Here is an 18,788-nt window from a genome sequence, read left to right as displayed (position 1 = left end):
ACTTTGGTCCCTTTAGTGAGTGTCAGTTTAGCCAGAGAGAGAAATAATGTAATCAGGGAGCTTGTTTCACCATAAAAGCTTATTATTATTTCACTTATTTATTCAGCATAAACAATATACTGAGATAAATCAAAACTGCTCAAAGGGCACAAACAAAGGCAGGCCCTTCCCGGGTGGGGCAGGGGGCCTCTCTCCTCATTCCCATACACTCGTGGTCCCGGGGTCAGCCTTGTACTCCCTCTCAGCAAAGCTCCATCTTCTGGAACAAACAAGAACAGGGGTGGACAAAAATAGAGAGAGAGTATGGGGAGTATTATCTGCCATGGAGGCAAGGGGAGGGTGGGAGAGGGGGGTATACTGGGGATATTGGTGGTGGGGAATGTGCACTGGTGGATTGGGGGCTTGAGCGATAGCACAGCAGGTAGGGCGTTTGCCTTGCAGGCGGCTGACCCAGGTTTGATTCCCAGCATCCCTAGTATCCCACATGGTCCCCCGAGCACCGCCAGGAGTAATTCCTGAGTGCATGAGCCTGGAATAACCCCTATGCACCACCGGGTGTGACTCAAAAAGCAAAAAAAAAAGAAAAAAGAATGTTCTGGATGAAACTGCTGTCAGAAAAGCCCATTTCCTGACCCTCCCAGGTCATTCAAGTTTCAGAGATGCCTGTTGAAAGTATCCCTGAGTATCCCTTTCCTGAGCCTCAAAACTACAGTCTCCTTTCAGTATGGAAGGGATTAGACTATCACAAGACGTTCTTTACGGGCTTGCGAGCTTTGATCATTTTCTCTGTGGATAGACTCGAGAGAGGGGAATCCAGGTTTGTTCTTAACTCAAAGGTCCCACCGTCTCTTGATGATTTCGCTTCATTGTATTGTACCCCAGCTTCGTGTTTTATTTTATTGTTGTTTTTTCCCCCACAATATTCCAGAGGGATTATAGGGCATGTTTTTTTTGTTTCTTTCTTTCTTTCTTTTTTGGTCACACCCGGCGATGTAGAGGGATTACTCCTGGCTCTGCACTCAGGGGTGCTCAGGGGACCATATGGGATGCTGGGAATCGAACCCGGGTCGGTCGGGTGCAAGGCAACCCGCTGTGCTATTGCTCCAGCCCTAGAGCATGGTTTTATACAAAAGAAGGGAGATATTTGCTAGTCTGTGTTCACTGGAGCAATGACAACTCAATTAGTCTTTCTGGAAACTGGCTGCATTAGCTTTGCATTTCAAAACACCAGGTACAGATCTTTATGGTTTTGCTCTCATAGGAATAAAAGGAGAGTCCATATCTTCTCTAGAAGCTCCTAGAAGATCTAGAAGGACTAGAAGGTCCCCATTGTCCTGTAGAGGCCTGTATACGCATCCCCAGTATCGGCAGCCTTTGCTCATCGCTCCCGCAGAGACCAGCCGTAAAACAGGAAAGCAGGGGCTGGAGCACAGCGGGTAGGGCGTTTGCCTTGCATGTGGCCGACTCGGGTTCGATCTCCAGCATCCCATATGGTTCCCCAGCACCGCCAGGAGTGATTTCTGAGTGCATGAGCCAGGAGTAACCCCTGAGCATCACTGGGTGTGACCCCAAAAGCAAAAACAAACAAACATACAGGAAAGGGGGGCAGGCACGTGTCTCTGTCCCCACTTCTGGACAGCAGTGCCACCTGGAGCATGAGGGGCAAGGCAGGCCCAGTGAGCTTTGCTGGGTGCCCGCAGGCGGGCGGGCAGAGTTGGCTGCTTGGGAAAGCTCAAGTTCCGAGCCAGGGTGGAGCTGCTCCACCTCAAGGGGGCCCACCTGCGGCTTCCTCCCGCAGCTGAGCGTGACCAAGTGTCAGAAACTCAAACTACCCCTAACTGCCCTCTCCCGGATTTTTCAGTGCATGGGGGGTGGGGGCGGTCTGACTGGCCCCCCCCAGCTGTAGCTGATGGTGCTGACAAGCATGTTGTTTTTCTCTCGGTGTCACCTCCTGACATTTCTACTCTCCACTCGGAGCTGACTCCGCCACCATCTTCGGCTGTGTACGGAAGTGATCTGAGCGCGCTGGGTACTGCAGGTCGTATCGACACAGCTATCCAGATTCACAGACTCTCAGCTGCTCACTAGAGGGAGGCTCACGAAGTGAAGGGTCTTGAGAGAAGGGGAAAAGAGTGTTTCCACGCCCCGGCCCCTCTTGACATCCTGGGCTGTCACTCAGTGCTCGCCTCTGAGCCACAGTCACCAACTCCGAGCCTGTTCTTCCTCACAACCGTCGTCAACTTAATTTTTTCTGATATTGTATTTATTGCCTGGTTCTTCCTTACCAAGCTGAAACTCATCTGCTGCCTGCGTGCCTACGCATCCAGCTTGGTAACTCTTCCTGCTGTTTGTCACTATCAGCCTGGCATTTCACCATCTGGGAGCACTTTGTGTTTTCTGGAAACGTGGAAACGTCACTGGTAGTGCGGCTGGACGTCATCCACACAGTGGATGACAGTGCCGTGACCTTTGCTTTCTCTCTAGACTAGCTCACGGCCAGTGTTGCGTTGTGCTCCCAGCAGAGCCCTGGACCCCTTTTCTTCCCTCGTGAATGTGCTCAGGGCACCTAGCCTCGGAGCAGCGACTTCACTGTCACTTCACAGTCCCCTCACTGGAGTAGCTCCATCTATTCCATTTCAGGAAGCCCCGGCTGGTTTGCGTTTCCTACAGGATGAGTCTTGCAGCTTCTTCCAGATCGCCTCATTGTGCGAGTCACAATGTATATAGTCTATTAACACAACAGATCATGTAGTTATAAACTGTAAGTATACAATCTCTGAACTATTGAAACTGTAAATTAATCTGTAAACCCAAGGCACAATCCATGTTTGCACATTCCCAGGTTCTGGGGTTCTATAATAGTGCATTATTATGTATTTTTTTTAATTTTATAGTGAAGGATCGATAGCACAGCAAGTCAGGCGTTTGCCTTGCATGCAGCCAACCCAGGTTTGATTCCTCCATCCCTCTCGGGGAGCCCAGCAAACTACCGAGAGTATCCCACCCGCATGGCAGAGCCTGGCAAGCTCCCCGTGGCATATTTGATATGCCAAAAACAGTTACAACAAGTCTCACAATGGAGGCGTTACTGGTGCCTGCTCCAGCAAACCGATGAACAAGGGGACTGCAGTGCTATAATGTTACATAGTGAAGAGACTCATCCCGAGCCAAAACACTATAACAGGAACAAGAGGAGAGTTTTTCCCAAGACCTATCCTAGATCTCCAGTGTGCCCCACAAACACATCATCACGGGTTAGGCCCCTTTCTCCAAACATCCCTAGTCCCTCCCTGACCATGGCTCCGAAGCCCCAGCTCAGCCAGTTAGCCTGCAGTGTGCCCACCCTGGTGGTCTCCCAAGGCCCCTCTGCTGAGACTGATGCTCCCAGTTTCCAGGTCTCCCAATGAGGACTGCCTGCCCCTGGCACTCCGCCTCAGCGTGTGCCCCTAGGCTAAACCCCGCACAAGTGGCCCCACCCGGCCTCACAGCTGCCAGGGAGTTGTCAAAGTTGACCAGTGTCTTGATTTTCTCTAAGGCTCTGCTAACCTTTCCCACAGTGCATGCCACAGGATGTTGTGTTTGGACAGGGGTGGGGGGAGAGGAAAAGGGAGTGAGAGAGAGAGGGAGGGAGCTCTTCCTCGGTCTCATTGTGAGACCGAACATCACTATATCACTGTCATCCCATTGTTCATCAAGTTGCTCAAGTGGGTGCCAGTAATGTCTCCATTCATCCTAGCCCTGAGATTTTAGAAGCCTCTCTTTATTTGTCTTTCCCAACAGTGCCGCATTGGAGGCTCTTTCAGCATCAGGGGAATGAGACCCATCATTGTTACTGTATTGGGCATATCTAATACGTCACGGGGAGCTTGCCAGGCTCTGTCATGCATGTGAAATACTCTCAGTAGCTTGCCAGGCTCTCCGAGAGGGACAGAGGAATCAAACCTGGGTCAGCCGTGTGCAAGGCAAAGGCCCTACCCACTGGGGTGGGAAATAGTAAGATACAAATGGGAACAAGGATCAGGTCACTTCCTCTTTGACCCCTCATCTGTTCCCGGGCAGAGGGCAGGCAAAGGTTCCCACCCACATACCTATGGCTGGAGGTCCTAGGAGTGCAAAGAGCTGCTGGGCTACAGACCCTGAGAGGGGACACACAAGGAGACAGGCATAGACTCAAGGGATGTGAAGAACCAGTTAGAGACAAGTATGGCATACACAGGAACCAGCAAGGAGCAGCATGAAACTAGGACTTAAAAACATCCAGGAATACTCTCATTTCTCTTCAGATTGCATAAATCTTTCACCTTTTACTAAAAATTTCCATGGAGAAGAACAATTCTGGTATGACTGAAACCCAGTCATGAACAACTTTGTGACTGTACATCTCACAGTAATTCAATTTTTAAAGAATGGGAAAAATATAAAATATTAATTTAAATAAATTTTTAAAAATAAAAGTAAAAGATAACATCAGGGATCCAAAACTACCTTAAATCTGTTTTAAAAAACACCCGTAACCTCATAAGCATCTGGAGTTTTATATGTTACAACACCACACCCACCATCCAAGTGTCCCCACGGTCCCTAGGGCCCTTCTTATCTGCCCAACCCTTGTCCCTGCCCTTGGAACCTCAGTTCTGTTATCAGAGCCTAAGAGTTTCTTTTCATTTCTGTTGCTTTGTTTTTTTATATCCCACATATGAGTGAGATAATCTGGTATTTGCCTTTCTCCTCTGACTAATTTTACTTAACACGGCACCTCTAGTTCTATCCATGTTGTAGCAGAAGGCAAGATCTTTTTTCATCTTTTCTTATATTTCAATAGTAGTCTTATGAATGTATATATATATTGGGAGATATATATATATACTATATATACCAATTTTTTTATCCATTCATCTGTTGTTGAGAAGTTGGGATATTTCCAGATCTTGGCTATTGCAAATAGTGCTACAATGAACATAAGTGTGCCTATATCTTTTTCAAGTTAAGTATTTTTCTGTTCTTGGGATAGATACCAAGAATTAGAGTTACTGAATCATATGGTAGTTATATTTTCAATTATTTTTAGAAGTCTCCAGACTGTTTTCCATAGAGACTGAACCAGTTTAGTCCTACCAACAGTGAATGAGGATTCCTTTTTTGCCACATCCCCACCAGCACAAGTTGTTTGTGGTCTTTTTGATATGTGCTATTTTCACTGTTGTGAAGTTATATCTCATTTTTGTTTTGATTTGCATTGTATTGATAATAAGTGAACACTTTTTCATATGCCTATTGGCTATATACCTATCCTCTTTGGGAAAGTGTCTACTCAGTTCTTCCCATTTTTTAAATGTGGTTGTTTTGCTTTTGAGTTGAAAAGCACTTTCTATTATTTCAGGTAATAACCCTTTGTCAGATGTATAGTGTGCAAACATTTTGTTTGTTTGGAGGTCACACCTGGCAGTGCTCAGGGCTTTATATGTGGCAGTGCTCAGAGTCATTCCTGGCGGGCCTGGTGGACCATCTGGGATGCTGGGAATTGAACCCAGATGGGCTACATGCAAGGCAAGCGTCCTACTTTTGTACTATCACTACAGCCCCTATTCTCTTATTTTAGCCATAATTTCTCACACAGCACAGAAACTCTTTAGCTTGAAGATGTTTCATTTGTCTATTTTTGTTCCTGCTGTCGTTACCAATGGGTTGAATCATTGAAGGCACCTCTGAAGTCATTATCATAAAGAATTCTGCCTATGCTTTCCTAAGTTTATTTTATGGATCAGACTCTAACATTTTATCAAAATTTAATCTGTTCTGAATTAACTATTGTGTATGAGGTAGGGTGCTAATTTTAATTTTGTGGCTAGTCAGTTTTTTCAACACCTTTTATTAAAGAGGTTTTTCTTCGCTTTATATTTCTTGTTCAGTTGTTGTAAATCAACTGCCCACATAACCAAGGCTTTACTTTTGGACTATTGATTTTATTCCATTGGTCTGTGAATCTGCTTTTATTCCATACCACACTATTTGGATTGTTGTAGCTTTATAGGATAGTTTAAACGCAAACCATTTATTGCCTCCCAACTTCTTTTTTTCTCGGGATTGCTTGTCATAAAATTTCCATACAAATCTTAGTAATATTTGTTCTAAGTCTTTGAAGAATTCCAGTGGAATCTGAATGGTTCTTTGAACAGGACAGCTGTTTCGACAAATTAATTCTTTCATTCCATGAACATGAAATATTTTTCCATTTCCTTATATCTTTTCTATTTTTTGAATAGTTACTTAAATGAAAACCATTAAGACCCTTGAAAAAAAATTGAGTGCCCCACAGTCCAGGCCAGGAGGTACACAACTCAGACCTGGAGATGATGGGGAACCTCAGGACTATAGTCAGTGGTGCTGTGTGTGTGTGTGTGTGTGTGTGTGTGTGTGTGTGTGTGTGTGTATGAAGGAGTTGGCGGGGAGGGTCAGGTGTAGTTCCAGGGATTAAACATAGGGCCTCCTACATATTAAACGTGCTATCTACCTGTTCCGAGAAGATACTTTTGAAGAACTAGAGATTTATGGTCACTGGAATCCCCTTTTAAACTTCAATCTCTATGTATCCTTTGTTTATAATTTTGATGATTGATCAAGCATTTCAACCATAAAAACACATTGATGTCCTCTGGGTGACTGAAGGAAAATACTTCAGGGAGAAATATGGACATCTTTGGGAACCACTGTCCCATTTCCAATTAATGGGGGGGTGGGGGCATCTTCAGCAGTACTGGGAGCCACCAGGGCTATACCACGTGGTATAGGAAGACTCTGTGGTTCTAGGGACCAAACCTGGGACCCCATGCATGACAGACATATCTCCCCAGCCCCAACACTTCCAAGTTTTATTTATTTATTTATTTATTTTGCTTTTTGGGTCACACCCAGCGATGCTCAGGGGTTACTCCTGGCTTTGCACTCAGGAATTACTCCTGGCAGTGCTTGGGGGACCATATGGGATGCCGGGGATCAAACCCGGGTCAGCCGTGTGCAAGGCAAACGCCCTACCCGCTGTGCTATCGCTCTGGCCCCACTTCCAAGTTTTAAAGAAGGGCTTATTCCTGTTGTTCTGGAGTGAGTAATATAGATGCTATGTCACTGTCATCACTGTATGTTACATTGAACAGTTTTTTAAAATTCCAATGTCATGAAATTCTTTTTTTGGGGGGTAGTCATTTGGCCACACCTGTCAGTACTCAGGGGCTACTCCCAGCTCTGTGCTCAGGACTCACTCCTGGTGGTGCTCAGGTGATCGGATATGGTGCCATCGATCAAACCCAGCACTGGGAGACTCTAACATTATCTATCCAACCCCTCAGTATCGTTCTTAGCTTTATTTTTTATTTTTTTTTATTTTCTTGGTTTTGGGGGGGTCACAGCCAGTGATGCTCAAGGGTTACTTCTGGCTCTGCACTCAGGAATCCCTCCTGGCAGTGCTTGGGGGACCATATGGGATGCTGGGAATCGAACTCAGGTTGGCCGTGTGCAAGGTAAATGCCCTACCCACTGTACTATCTCTCTGGCCCCTCATTCTTAGCTTTGAACATCAATATATACAGAATTTTAAAATTCTATTGTTAGAGAGTACAACTATTTAGACTTCAGGTGAAAAATAATAATAACAGCTTAACTATGCAAGGAGGCATGCCATTTTTCAAAATTCCTACAAAAACAGATCAGGAGCAGGTGTCAGGGGTACTGGGCGTGAAAAGAGCAGGAAATCCTGGGTGAAGGCATCAAGGGTTCCCCCCTGAAGGGCCTGGCATGAAGCCTGCCCTCCTTCCCATTCAGCCCGCGCCAACGGGGGCTGGCATGGCCCCACGTGTGCACTGTTGCTTCTATGTAAGCTTCTATACAAACTCACTCGGGCTGGGTCTCCAGAGCATCTCTGGAAATTCTTCAACCATGGGCGGCTTACAGAAGCCGGGTCTCCCAAGGAAGGACACATCCAGCTAGATTCCATGGCACCCATTAGAACAGGCACTGAGGAGGCAGGAGGCTGGCGTTCATTTCAGTCACAGGCCTGTTAGCTACTGGAGCATCTTTATCCAAATGTCTCCGGAGATGGAAACTTTACATTGCACGGCACCGTCTTCTGGACATCTGTGACGCTCGCAAAGGTTACGCAGGCAGATGCAGTGGCTATTGGAGATGACCAGACTGGGCACATTATTTGCCTCAAAGTCTGGAAGAACACAAATCAGCAAGTCAGGCTGTTCTGCCGGTAGGGAAGAGTTAAGGATGAGTTTATTCCCTCAGCACATAAAACTGCAGGAAGGATATAGTAGCATCTCTTTGGCTGTGAACTTGTTTGTGGTGTCCTTGCTCTCAGGAGGGAACTGCCTGGGGCTGGAGGAGCTGCCCAGTGCCCACTCCTTTACTTCTGCACCCACTGCAGTGACACCCCTGTAGGGCACAAGCCTGAGGGCCCTCAGCTGGGAGAGGCCCAACTGCAGACGTTTCTGGACTAGGTTTGAGGGAGTGAGGCCTGGCCAGTCCATGTGGCTGTGTGCGTGCAGAGAAGGGCGGGCTCAGAGTATCTTGTTGGGTTTGCGTCTGTAAGATCAGGCCTTCCGAGGGTTCAGCACCGTGTGCTGAGGGATGAGTCCAGGGAGGAACCGGGGGTGGGGTCCAAGAGGAGCTGCTGAGAGAGGACTGCGGGAGCTAGCCATGCATGGCCGTCTCTCTGTCCACTGTGCCTTACAGATCTACCCCTTTGTATGGCCGCAGAGCAGTTGGCCGAAGGGGCCGCTCAGTTCTCCAAGGGGTGGGGGATGACGTTTGCTCTCTATTTTGCTGTCTGCACTGGACAATAGAACAGCGGGTAGGGTGTTTGCTTTGCACACGGCCAACCTGTCCCTCTTGGAGAGCCCGGCAAGCTACCGAGAGTATCCTGCCCGCATGGCAGAGCTTGGCAAGCTACCCGTGGCATATTTGATATGCAAAAAACAGTAACAACAAATCTCACAACGGAGATGTTACTGGTGCCCGCTTGAGCAAATCAATGAATAACAGGACGACAGTGCCACAGTGCTACTCATCTGCAACAGTCCTCGAGTATTTGACTTGGCAGCTGCCTTTCCGTCCCTGTGCCCGGCTCTGCATTCCATCTTGGTACTGAATCTCCCTGGGTAGGTGAGAGGGACAGACAGACAGGCAGACAGCCCAAGAAAGGGGTGGTGGGAGTCCCTTTGCTCGTCACCATTGGTGACTTCATGGAGTTCCCCATCCCATCTCAGTCCCTGCTGACTGTAAGGCGGTTTCCCATATCTGCCAAATGAAATTGTGAACAATTGCTTTCTTCTTCATCATCATCATCCTCATCATCATCATCATCATCATCACTGTCATCCCATTGTTCATCAATTTACTCAAGCGGGCACCAATAACGTCTCTATTCCTCTCAGTCCTGAGATTTTAGCAGCCTCTCCTTACTCATTGCTTTCTTACTACTGAGAATTTCTTATTTACCAAAAGGTCATTTTTAGACGTACTTAAGACATGGGGTCACCATCTTAAAAAAATTAAAAAGGCAAGACGGTGATCCCAATATCTCATGGTGATTCAACTAAAAAAAATCAAATTAAAAAATTTTAAAAAGGGAAGGTAGCAGGGACATACATCAACTTGGGGTGTGTGAAGCTGCTTCACACCCATCTGTTCCTTCTTTGATCTGGGGGTGCTGGGCCCGTTTCTCTGGGACAGCAGGATGGGGAGCATGTCCTGCAGGAGCTCTCCTGGTCAGCTGTCCAGACCTCTGCTCTGTCACTGATGTACACACAGGGAACATCGGCCATGGGACAGTTGCCATGTGGGAACAGAGACTTTCAGCCACATCCCAATTTTTAAGGATCACCACAACCCACTGCCCCCGTCTGTCCTGGTCAAGGGGCACTGGCTCTGGGCTCTATGCTTGTCCAAATGGTTTCTAGTCCAACGGCCGTTGTGGGAAGTTCTCTGGGAGTGAACTATGAGAAAGTCCTTCTGCACACAGTAGGTTGGAAAGGGCCTATTGTGCCTGGACCCAAGGCATCTGCTTTCTGAGAGAAAGTGTCACTTAGGGGCTGGAGTGATAACGCAGCGGCATTTGCCTTGCACGCGGCCGACCCGCGTTCGATTCCCAGCATCCCATATGGTCCCCTGAGCACCACCATGGGTGATTCCTGAGTGCAGAGCCAGGAGTAACCCCTGTGCATCACCAGGTGTGACCCAAAAAGAAAAAAAACGTGTCATTTAGACTCAGAAGGTGGGGAATGGGACTCACTTATGCATTATAAAATGACTTTAGAGTATAAATGTGGGATTTTTCTCTGAATGTTTTATGAACTGGAAAGATAGCTCAAAGGACCAGCATGTGGAGATCTGCATTCAGCTCCCAGCACAAAATGGTCCCTTGAGCACCACTGGGTAGGACCTGGTGGCCCCTGGCACTAGTGGGCCTAAGAAGCAAAACATTTGGTGGCTTAATTACCATTAAAAAAACCACACAGCCTGGGGGCGGGGGAGTTGTCATCCCTGAACACTGCTTGGGAGCCACCACCCCGACTCCCAACCAACCAACCCCCGAACAAGCGAAAACAACTTCAGGTTCGTGTGTACCAGTTCTAGCAGTGTCATCAACGGGGTCTCCTATTTCTGTAACTCCTCCCTCTTTCCTCCCCTCAGGCCCCGATGCGTTCAGCTCCAAGAGCCTTGCCCTCCAGGCCCAGAAGAAGATTCTCAGCAAGATCGCCAGCAAGACCGTGGCCAACATGTTGATCGATGACACGAGCAGCGAGATCTTCGATGAGCTCTACAAGGTGACCCGGGAGCACACGCACAGCAAGAAGGAAGCCCACAAGATCATGAAGGACTTGATCAAGGTGGCGGTCAAGATCGGGGTCCTCTATCGCCACAACCAGTTCAGCCCAGAGGAGGTGGTGATCGTGGAGAAGTTCCGGAAGAAGCTGAACCAGACGGCCATGACCATGGTCAGCTTCTACGAGGTGGAGTACACCTTCGACAGGAACGTGCTCTCGCAGCTGCTGCACGAGTGCCAGGACCTGGTGCACGAACTGGTGCGGCGCCACCTGACGCCCCGCACCCACGGGCGCATCAACCATGTCTTCGACCACTTTGCTGACGTGGGTTTCCTGTCCACCCTCTACAGCCTGGAGGGAGACTGCAGGCCCAGCCTCAAGAGGATTTGTGAGGGAATCAATAAACTGCTCGATGAGAAAATCCTCTGAATGCCTTCCCTCCCCCCACCCCACCCGCTGTGTTCCAGTTGCAGCGCCCCTGCAAGGTCTGGGTGAGACTGAAGGAGGAGGAGGAGGTGGAGGAGGAGGAGGAAGCCTATGACAGGGGCCTTGTGTTCTGTCCTATTTGTCCCTCTGATGTTGCTGCCCATTGGGCCCAGGAGTCTCCTGAGTTCGCTGATGATTGTCTGTGCCGACAATCACCTGTGTCTGTGCATTCGTGGGATGTTCCATCCGTCCAGGCCAGAGAGGCTGCCCTGCTCCTGGTCACATCCTCGAGCTGGGTCAGAGGACACGGATGAGGTCTGCGGCTTCGGGGTCAGCAGAGACAGACAGTGGCGGCCACAGAGCGCTCTTGCCTAAGGGCTTCACCATTTTCTCTCCCCAGGGCGAGAGGTCAGCCTGGCTCAGAGAGGAAAACAGCTGTCTCGCGGGCTGGGCTTGCGTCTGTCTCCGGCCGTGCTGTTTCCCAACTAATAAGGAATCCAAAGGTGTGAAACTATAGCTGCTGCACACTGGGAAAACATGCATTTCCAGGACCACGATTTTTTTCCCCCCAGGACTCTGATGTGCAGGCTCCTGCAGAGAGGAGCTTTCAGGGACAGCAGGGTGAGGGAGCAGAGACAGGATGACCCCCAAGAGCAGGCGTGGAGAAGCACCGTCTAAACTCTCCCCCATCTTCCTCCAGTTCCAGAGCCATGGGGAGGGTCAGCAGAATGGGCCCCTATCTGTGTTTCTTGGCCTTTCATTGTGTACTGTTTTCTCTGATTCATTAAATAAACTGAATCGACCCTTCAGGCCAGAGGTTTGGGTGTTGTGATTCAAAAATCAAAACTCTGGGGCCAGGGATGTGGCTCACACAAATTGCTCCGTGCTGAGGTTCGAGGTTCACTCCATGGCCCCACTAAGCAAACAGAACAAAAAGGGAAGGCCTCATAGTTCCTGGTGACCAGTCAATGAGTAAATTGATAAAATTACTAGTAGTGGGGCTGGAACGATAGTACACAGGTAGGGCGTTTGCCTTGCACGCGGCCAACTCAGGTGCAAACATCCGACATGGTCCAATCCCCAGCATCCCACATGGTCCCCCGAGCACTGCCAGGAGTAATTCCTGAGTGCAGAGCCAGGAGTAACCCCTGTGCATCGCTGGGTGTGACCCAAAAAGAAAAAAAAATTACTAGTACTGTAGAATCAGCGTTTAAGGACAAGGGTTTGGACTCAGAGAGCTGGTTCAAAGAGCTGAAGTGCATGCTTTCACACACAGGGGCCCTGAATGGATCCCTGGCACCACCTGGACCCCTCACCCCCCACACATACCACCAGGACCAGCCCCCTGAGCACTGAACACTGCTGAATGTGGCCCCAAAACAAAACAAAAACTAATGCTAAAGGGATTGAGAGGAAGGAGAAAATGGAACTTGAGAGCTCCCCATGGGGCCCCAGGGGAAGAAGCCGGGATGGGGAGAACATGTGGGCCATGAGCACTGCAGAGCGAGCTCCCAGGCCCACCACCTGCTCGGGCCCACGTCAGACTCTCCCAGCTGCACGCCTGCTGCATGCAGCTTTGTCTTTACTGTCATTGGGCTGTGTACTTACGCTTCTGTGAAGTGGCCAGGAGGTCACCACATTTGGAGATCTGCTCCTCCTACAAGGCTGTCTCCTGTCAGCCAGTGAGAAAATACCACATGAATGCAGTCCCCAGCTCTCCCCTCACCAGGGAGCACTGCACAGGAGCCCTGGGGATGGCTGGAAGCAACACACCATCAAATGCTGCATGGAACAGCAGGACACACTACCAGAGACGCTCTTTAGCTACCAGGACTCAAAATTCGTTCACCTAACTTGGCTCCAAACTAAAGCACTCCCTTATCTCAATGATAACATGGGTCCATTCTACAGACAGAGAAGAAGGCAGAACGGAAAATGAGCTCATGGCCAGACCCATGTGCATTTCTTTGAATCCAGGGCTAACCACCCCCTCTAAACTCTCTGGAGGACCCCACCCTCCGCCACACCCCCCTGCCAGGGGACCAGCATCCCTCTCCTAGGGGAAATGCAAGGCATGCTGGGTCCTGTAGTTTGCAAATACATGCATGTATGGGCTCTCTCTAGCCTCCCCACTTCACTCGAATGGGAGTTCTGTATATTAATTCTTCAAGCAAGGAGGATGCCCAGTGGGGAGTCAGGGATAGCTGTTGGTCCCTTGGTCTCTGTATCTCACAAACATAGCCTAGCCCTTCCTCACAGACCCAACAACTGAACAATGAATGATATTTGTTCATTTGGCCTGGAAGGTCATTGGTGTCAGGGCAGCACTGAGAAAGCAGTAGCTGAATTTTCATGTGGGCTTCTTAAAATCAGCCTTGGGGTGCATGTTTGATTAAACAATGACTGCTTCAAAGGATTGTTCTAGAAATCATCATCATCATCATTCATCATCATCATCATCATCATCATCATCATCATCATCATCATCATCATCATCCTGTTGATTGTCGAATTTCTCAAGCGGTCTCAGTAACTTAGCCCTGAGATTTTAGAAGCCTCTCTTTACTCGTCCTTCCCAACGATGCCACATTGGAGGCTATTTCAGGGTCAGGGGAATGAGACCCATCATTGTTACTGGTTTTGGCATATGAATATGCCATGGGGAGTTTGTGAGGCTCTCCCATGTGGGCAAGAAACTCTAGGTAGCTTGCCAGGTTCTGAGAGGGAGAACTAGGCTATATTGCGTGGCCGCAAAGCGATCTAGAAATAGGATCTAATTTTTTTTGGAGGAGCCACTTCCAGTGGTACTAGGACATGGTGGTACTTAGGAGCCAGCAAGCAGGGCTAGTACGGGGGAGCTGAAAGGGTCATGCCATGCCAGAAATTGAACCCTGGGCCTTGCACATGCATGGAGGGTATTCATTCTATCACTGAGCCACATTCCTGGCCCCTAGACACAGGTGCTTTTCTCATGAGGTTAGAAATCCTTTCCAGACACCTACACTCAAAAATGAATTCGGGGGTGTGTGGGGAGGGGGTGCTGGAGAGATAGCACAGTGGCTAGGGAAGTGGCCTTGCACTTCCAGGTTCAATCCCCAAACAGGGATCACCCATTGGAGTGATCCCTGAGCACAGAGCCAGAAGTAAGCCCTGAGCACCACTGAGCACCCAAAAAGCAAAAAATGGGGAAAAAATGAATGAGTTAAACTCTTCTGTCCATCTGCCACACCACAGGGAAATAGGGGCCCGGCCAAAGAGGGCTAAGGCACTCTCCTACAAGTGCCCGAGGGCACCAGGCAGGGCAGCAGAGAAAGGATGCACAAATTGTGACCATTCGTGGGTCTCGAAGGAAACTTGACTATTCCTTGCTGTGTTAGAGAAGGATGAGCACTTCCACGAATAAGGCTCAGCAAGTGCAACTGCAAAGAACAATGAGACGCATTCTACTGCCGCAGGCTCCCCTACTGAGCTGGCTAAGAGGTTCTCTGCTCCAGAACCAGCTGGGGACATCTCCGAGTGACCAATCGTGGCCTGGAGGTGCTGGGCTCCCTGTACCCAAGAAGCCACCTCACCCCCAAGACGAGACCACTAGGAACAATCCCAGGCACACACTTCTCAGCTACCCCTGGCGTGTAAATGCAAGTGGCTCTTGAGCGTCACCAACCAGCTGAAAGGTTCACAGATCTCAGTATTTTATATAAAAATCCAACGACCGGGGGCTGGGAGACAGAGCAAACAATTAGGGCACATGCCTCGCATGCACCTGACTTGGACTTGATTCCCAAAGCTGGGGTCCCCTGAGCACTGCTGGGTGCAGGATTGCAATGCAATGGGGTGGCCTCGGTATTCCCAGGACCAGCACTGGCACCCCAGCAGCACTGCACCCTTGGGTCTCGGCATCGAACGGCTTTGCTGGCCGAGAATTGATGGTTGGGCCCTGTGGGGCTGAGCTCTGCTAGGGAGGCCTAGAAACTAAAAACAAATAAATAAGATTTGTAATGCTAAAAATATATTGACACTGAAAAAAGAGTTTTATTCTTGGTTTATCCTGAGGACTCCTACCATGGTTGGGTTTTTTTTTTAATTGAATCACAGTGATATACACATTTACAAAGTTGTTCATGATTGGATTTCAGTCATGTAATGTTCCAACACCTGTGCAGTGTACATTTCCCACCACCAATGTCCCCAGTTTCCCTCCGGCCCCCACATCCCACTTTCTGCAGGCACTGTGGCAGGCATTCTCTCTTTGTCTCTGCCTCTATCTCTCTGTCTCTATCTCTCTCTCCCTCCCTTCCTCTCTTTGTTTCTCTCTGTCTCTCTCTCCCTCCCCCCTGTTTCTCTCTGTCTCTGTCTCTCTCTCCCTCCCTCTCTCTTCGTCTCTCTCCTTTCTCTGTCTCTGTCTCTCTGTGTCTCTCTGTCTGTCTCTCTCTGTGTCTGTTTCTCTCTGTGTGTGTGTCTCTGTCTCTGTCTCTGTCTCTGTCTCTGTCTCTGTCTCTCTCTCTGTCTCTCTCTCTCTCTCTCTCTCTCTCTCTCTCTCTCTCTCCTACCTACCTCCTTTTGGGCCTTATTTCTATCATGTTTTTGCCAGCCAAGAAAAGCTGAAACAAATGGCCCGCAGGACTCCTGGGGCCCAGCAGGGGTTAAAGCTCTTGCCTTGCACACAGCTGATTCCAGTTCAATCCCCATCACCACATATGGTCCCCTGAGTACCACTGGGTATGCCCCCTCCAAAAAAACAAAATAAACTTACCCCCACAAAACCAAAAACAAAACACCCAAAACAGTGCAGACATGCCTTTGTGCTCTCGGAAGACACTTCCCAGTAGTGAGAACCCACAAAAGCAGTTGGAGTGTCGTCGTGGAGAGGGTTCCCCCAAGAGAACTGGTTTCAAAGCAGCATGGAATAGACAGATCACCGGCCAGAGGCCCGGGGGCGGCTCGGTGGCACAGGGCCTGCCTTGTCCTTCCAACGCCGCAGCACCGCAAGCACGTGAGCGTGAGCACGGCGGCAGGAAACGGTGCGAGCCCCTGGACGCCGAGGCACAGGAAGGGCAACACCGCACCGGTCCGGCCGCACACTAACTCCCGGGCGCTGTGCCTGGCTCAGAGCGTGACCCGGACGACGCTGGCAGGGACAGCCGGCTGCCCCGTCTGGACGTGTCCCTGAGCACGCAGCCCTGCCCCCGCTGCAGTGCTGCGCGCCCAGCACCCGCCCTGGCTGAGTCCCGCAGCCACGCCCGCTGCCTGCCATGTGTCTGCACCACTCGCCCTCCCCGAGCGCGCATCTGTGAGTCTCGACACCCTCAGCCACTCCAGGTCTCCGCTGGGTGACAAATCCCAAGGAAACAATCCCTCCATCTGGCCTGCATCTCCCAGCTCCCGCCTCCCCCATCTGTACATTTTCAGAACAAGCCAGTACATTCATCATTGGCTGCTCCCACTGAACTTCTTGTATCCACTGATATTTATATAAAATATTTATATCTATAAACCTACCCTCTATGTATTTTTAAACCCCCAAATCAGGGGGCTGGAAAGACAGCACCGCCAATAAGGTGCCTGCTTGCCTTCCACGTGGCCAACCCTGGTTCTTTCCCCAGCACTGCCTCTGGCCCACAAAGGCCACCAGGAGTGACCCTGGGCACAGAACTGGGAGTAGTCCCTGGGTTCTGTCAGGTGTGGTCCAAAAACTAAAATTAAAAAAAAAAAAGTAAAAAAAAAATTTTTTAAGTCCAAACCTGGTCTATATGCCCTGTACCACTATATCTTTGAGATTTTTTTTTTTAAAAAAAAAACACAACATGGTCCCAGATAGCAAGTACAACCACTCAGTGAAAATCTGACTAGCTTGCTCTGCCTGGGAGACAGCAGGAGCTGCCCGATCCCACCCACCTGCTCTTCTCCTGGAATCTTGTGGGGGGAAAGACTCCGAAACCTGTTCTTCCACATGGCATCTAGGAATCCCCCCAGAGTTCAGAGGCAGGGGTGCAGGGGCAGGCAAAAATCCGTGACCAAAGGGGTTTTTCAGATTTGTATCAGTCTGACAACTTAATTTAAAAAAAGAAAAAAACAACATGGGAACTTTCTGGATCACGAGGACTATCTGTTTTCAGGGTCTCTCTCACATTTTTTTTTCACCTTTTTCATTTATTTGGGCCACGCCTAGCAGTGCTCAGGGATTCCTCCTGGCCCTGCACTCAGGAATCACACCTGGCATGCTACGGGGCCCATAGGGGATGCCGGGGATCGGACCCAGGTCGGCTGTGTGCAAGGCAAGCTTACCCGCTGTACAATTGCTCCAGCCCCTCGGTTGGTGTTGTTGTTGTTTTTTTAATAACAAGAGCCACACCCAGCAGCGTTGAACCTCAGGGTGGATGAAGGCCAGAAAAGACCCCCAGTGCTTCCTGATCACTGCTTGCGAGAACCCACGGTGCCCCCCAAAAGCAGGCCCATGTTGCTGAATTTGGAGGCCACTCAGACTCCTCCCAGGCTCCAGAAGGAGGCCCGGCCACTTGGCAGCACTCGCCATCCTTCCTCTGCTGGGCTGGGGTGGTCTCAAGAGAAAAGGGGTTGCAGCTGCCCACCCAAGCTGTACCCCCAGACTGTACCCCCAGAACTCCCTGCAGACTGGGAAGGCCCTCCTGGACGGGATCCTGGGACAGGGAGTCTGGGGTTTGGCCCTGCCCCAACAAGGGTCTGGCTTCGAGCCGGAGCTTGGCAGGGCGAGCTCAAGGCTGGCAGGGAAACCGTGATCAGCCACGCCATGGAGGGGGGCCGTGCTCCCTCAGCCTCTGAGCTGCCGGCGGGCTCATGTGGCTCTGTCTGTCCATCCGTGAAGAAAAGGACCACTGGTTCTCTCCTCCCTCTGTGCGAGGGCCTTGAGACTGCCTCTGCTCTCTGCTCTCTGCTCCAGAGACAGCAATGACCTGATTTTAGAAGCAGACAGCGGGGCCTGGGGAGAGAGAAGGGGCGGATTCCTTTTCGGCTTTCACAGGCGGCAGAAAGTGTCCGGCGGGCTGGAGCCATGAGTCAGAGGTTGTATAAGAGCTCACCACAGGCCGGTCAGCATTTCCATAGGCTCGTCCTCTCCGGGCCTTGGAGGCCCTGGCTGCGAAGGGGAGAGCTGCCCCGGGCCTAGGAGATCTCTGCCCGCCCCACGGTTGATGTTCAGAGTGTCACAGGAGAACATCTGGGTATGGAGGGTTTCTTGGAAGGAAGGAGCTCCCTCGTGACAGAAATGAAGCGAAGCCATGGGTGTCCAATGAGGCCAAAGACAAGACTCCTCAATGATCCCCGTGAGAACCTCTCACCAAGAAAGTCAGCTCATGATTCCAGAGAAGGAAGGCAGAAGCAGAAAGCCAGCCCAGAGCATGATGTGGGGCCAGGGAACAGCCCACAAGGGCCCACCCTCCACTGAGCAGAGCCAGGAACAGCTCTCTGCAGAGACAAGGCCAGAAGCATTGTCACAGATAAGCCTTACCTTGAGTTTCCATCAAAAACTACCAGCACTGTAGCACTGTTGTCCCGTTGTTCATC

General features: G+C 50.0%; 1 protein-coding gene and 1 pseudogene across 1 annotated transcript in view; both read left to right on the top strand.

Annotated features, from left to right (window-relative positions):
* The window catches only part of TNFAIP8L3 (TNF alpha induced protein 8 like 3), a 38,970-nt gene extending 26,912 nt beyond the window's left edge, over positions 1–12,058 (top strand). The window contains exon 2 of the mRNA XM_055133789.1: positions 10,690–12,058. Within this exon, the coding sequence (XP_054989764.1) occupies positions 10,690–11,252 (563 nt within the window). The 3' untranslated portion in view covers positions 11,253–12,058. The remainder of the gene's footprint in view (positions 1–10,689) is intronic.
* On the top strand, positions 4,264–4,391 carry LOC129403777 (U5 spliceosomal RNA; annotated as a pseudogene).
* Positions 12,059–18,788: the final 6,730 nt, after the last annotated feature.

The sequence above is a fragment of the Sorex araneus genome, chromosome 3 (assembly GCF_027595985.1).
Source record: "Sorex araneus isolate mSorAra2 chromosome 3, mSorAra2.pri, whole genome shotgun sequence".
Lineage (NCBI taxonomy): Eukaryota > Metazoa > Chordata > Mammalia > Eulipotyphla > Soricidae > Sorex > Sorex araneus.
The sequence above is the reverse complement of the archived record's forward strand: the minus strand, read 5'-3'. Positions and strand labels throughout refer to the sequence as shown.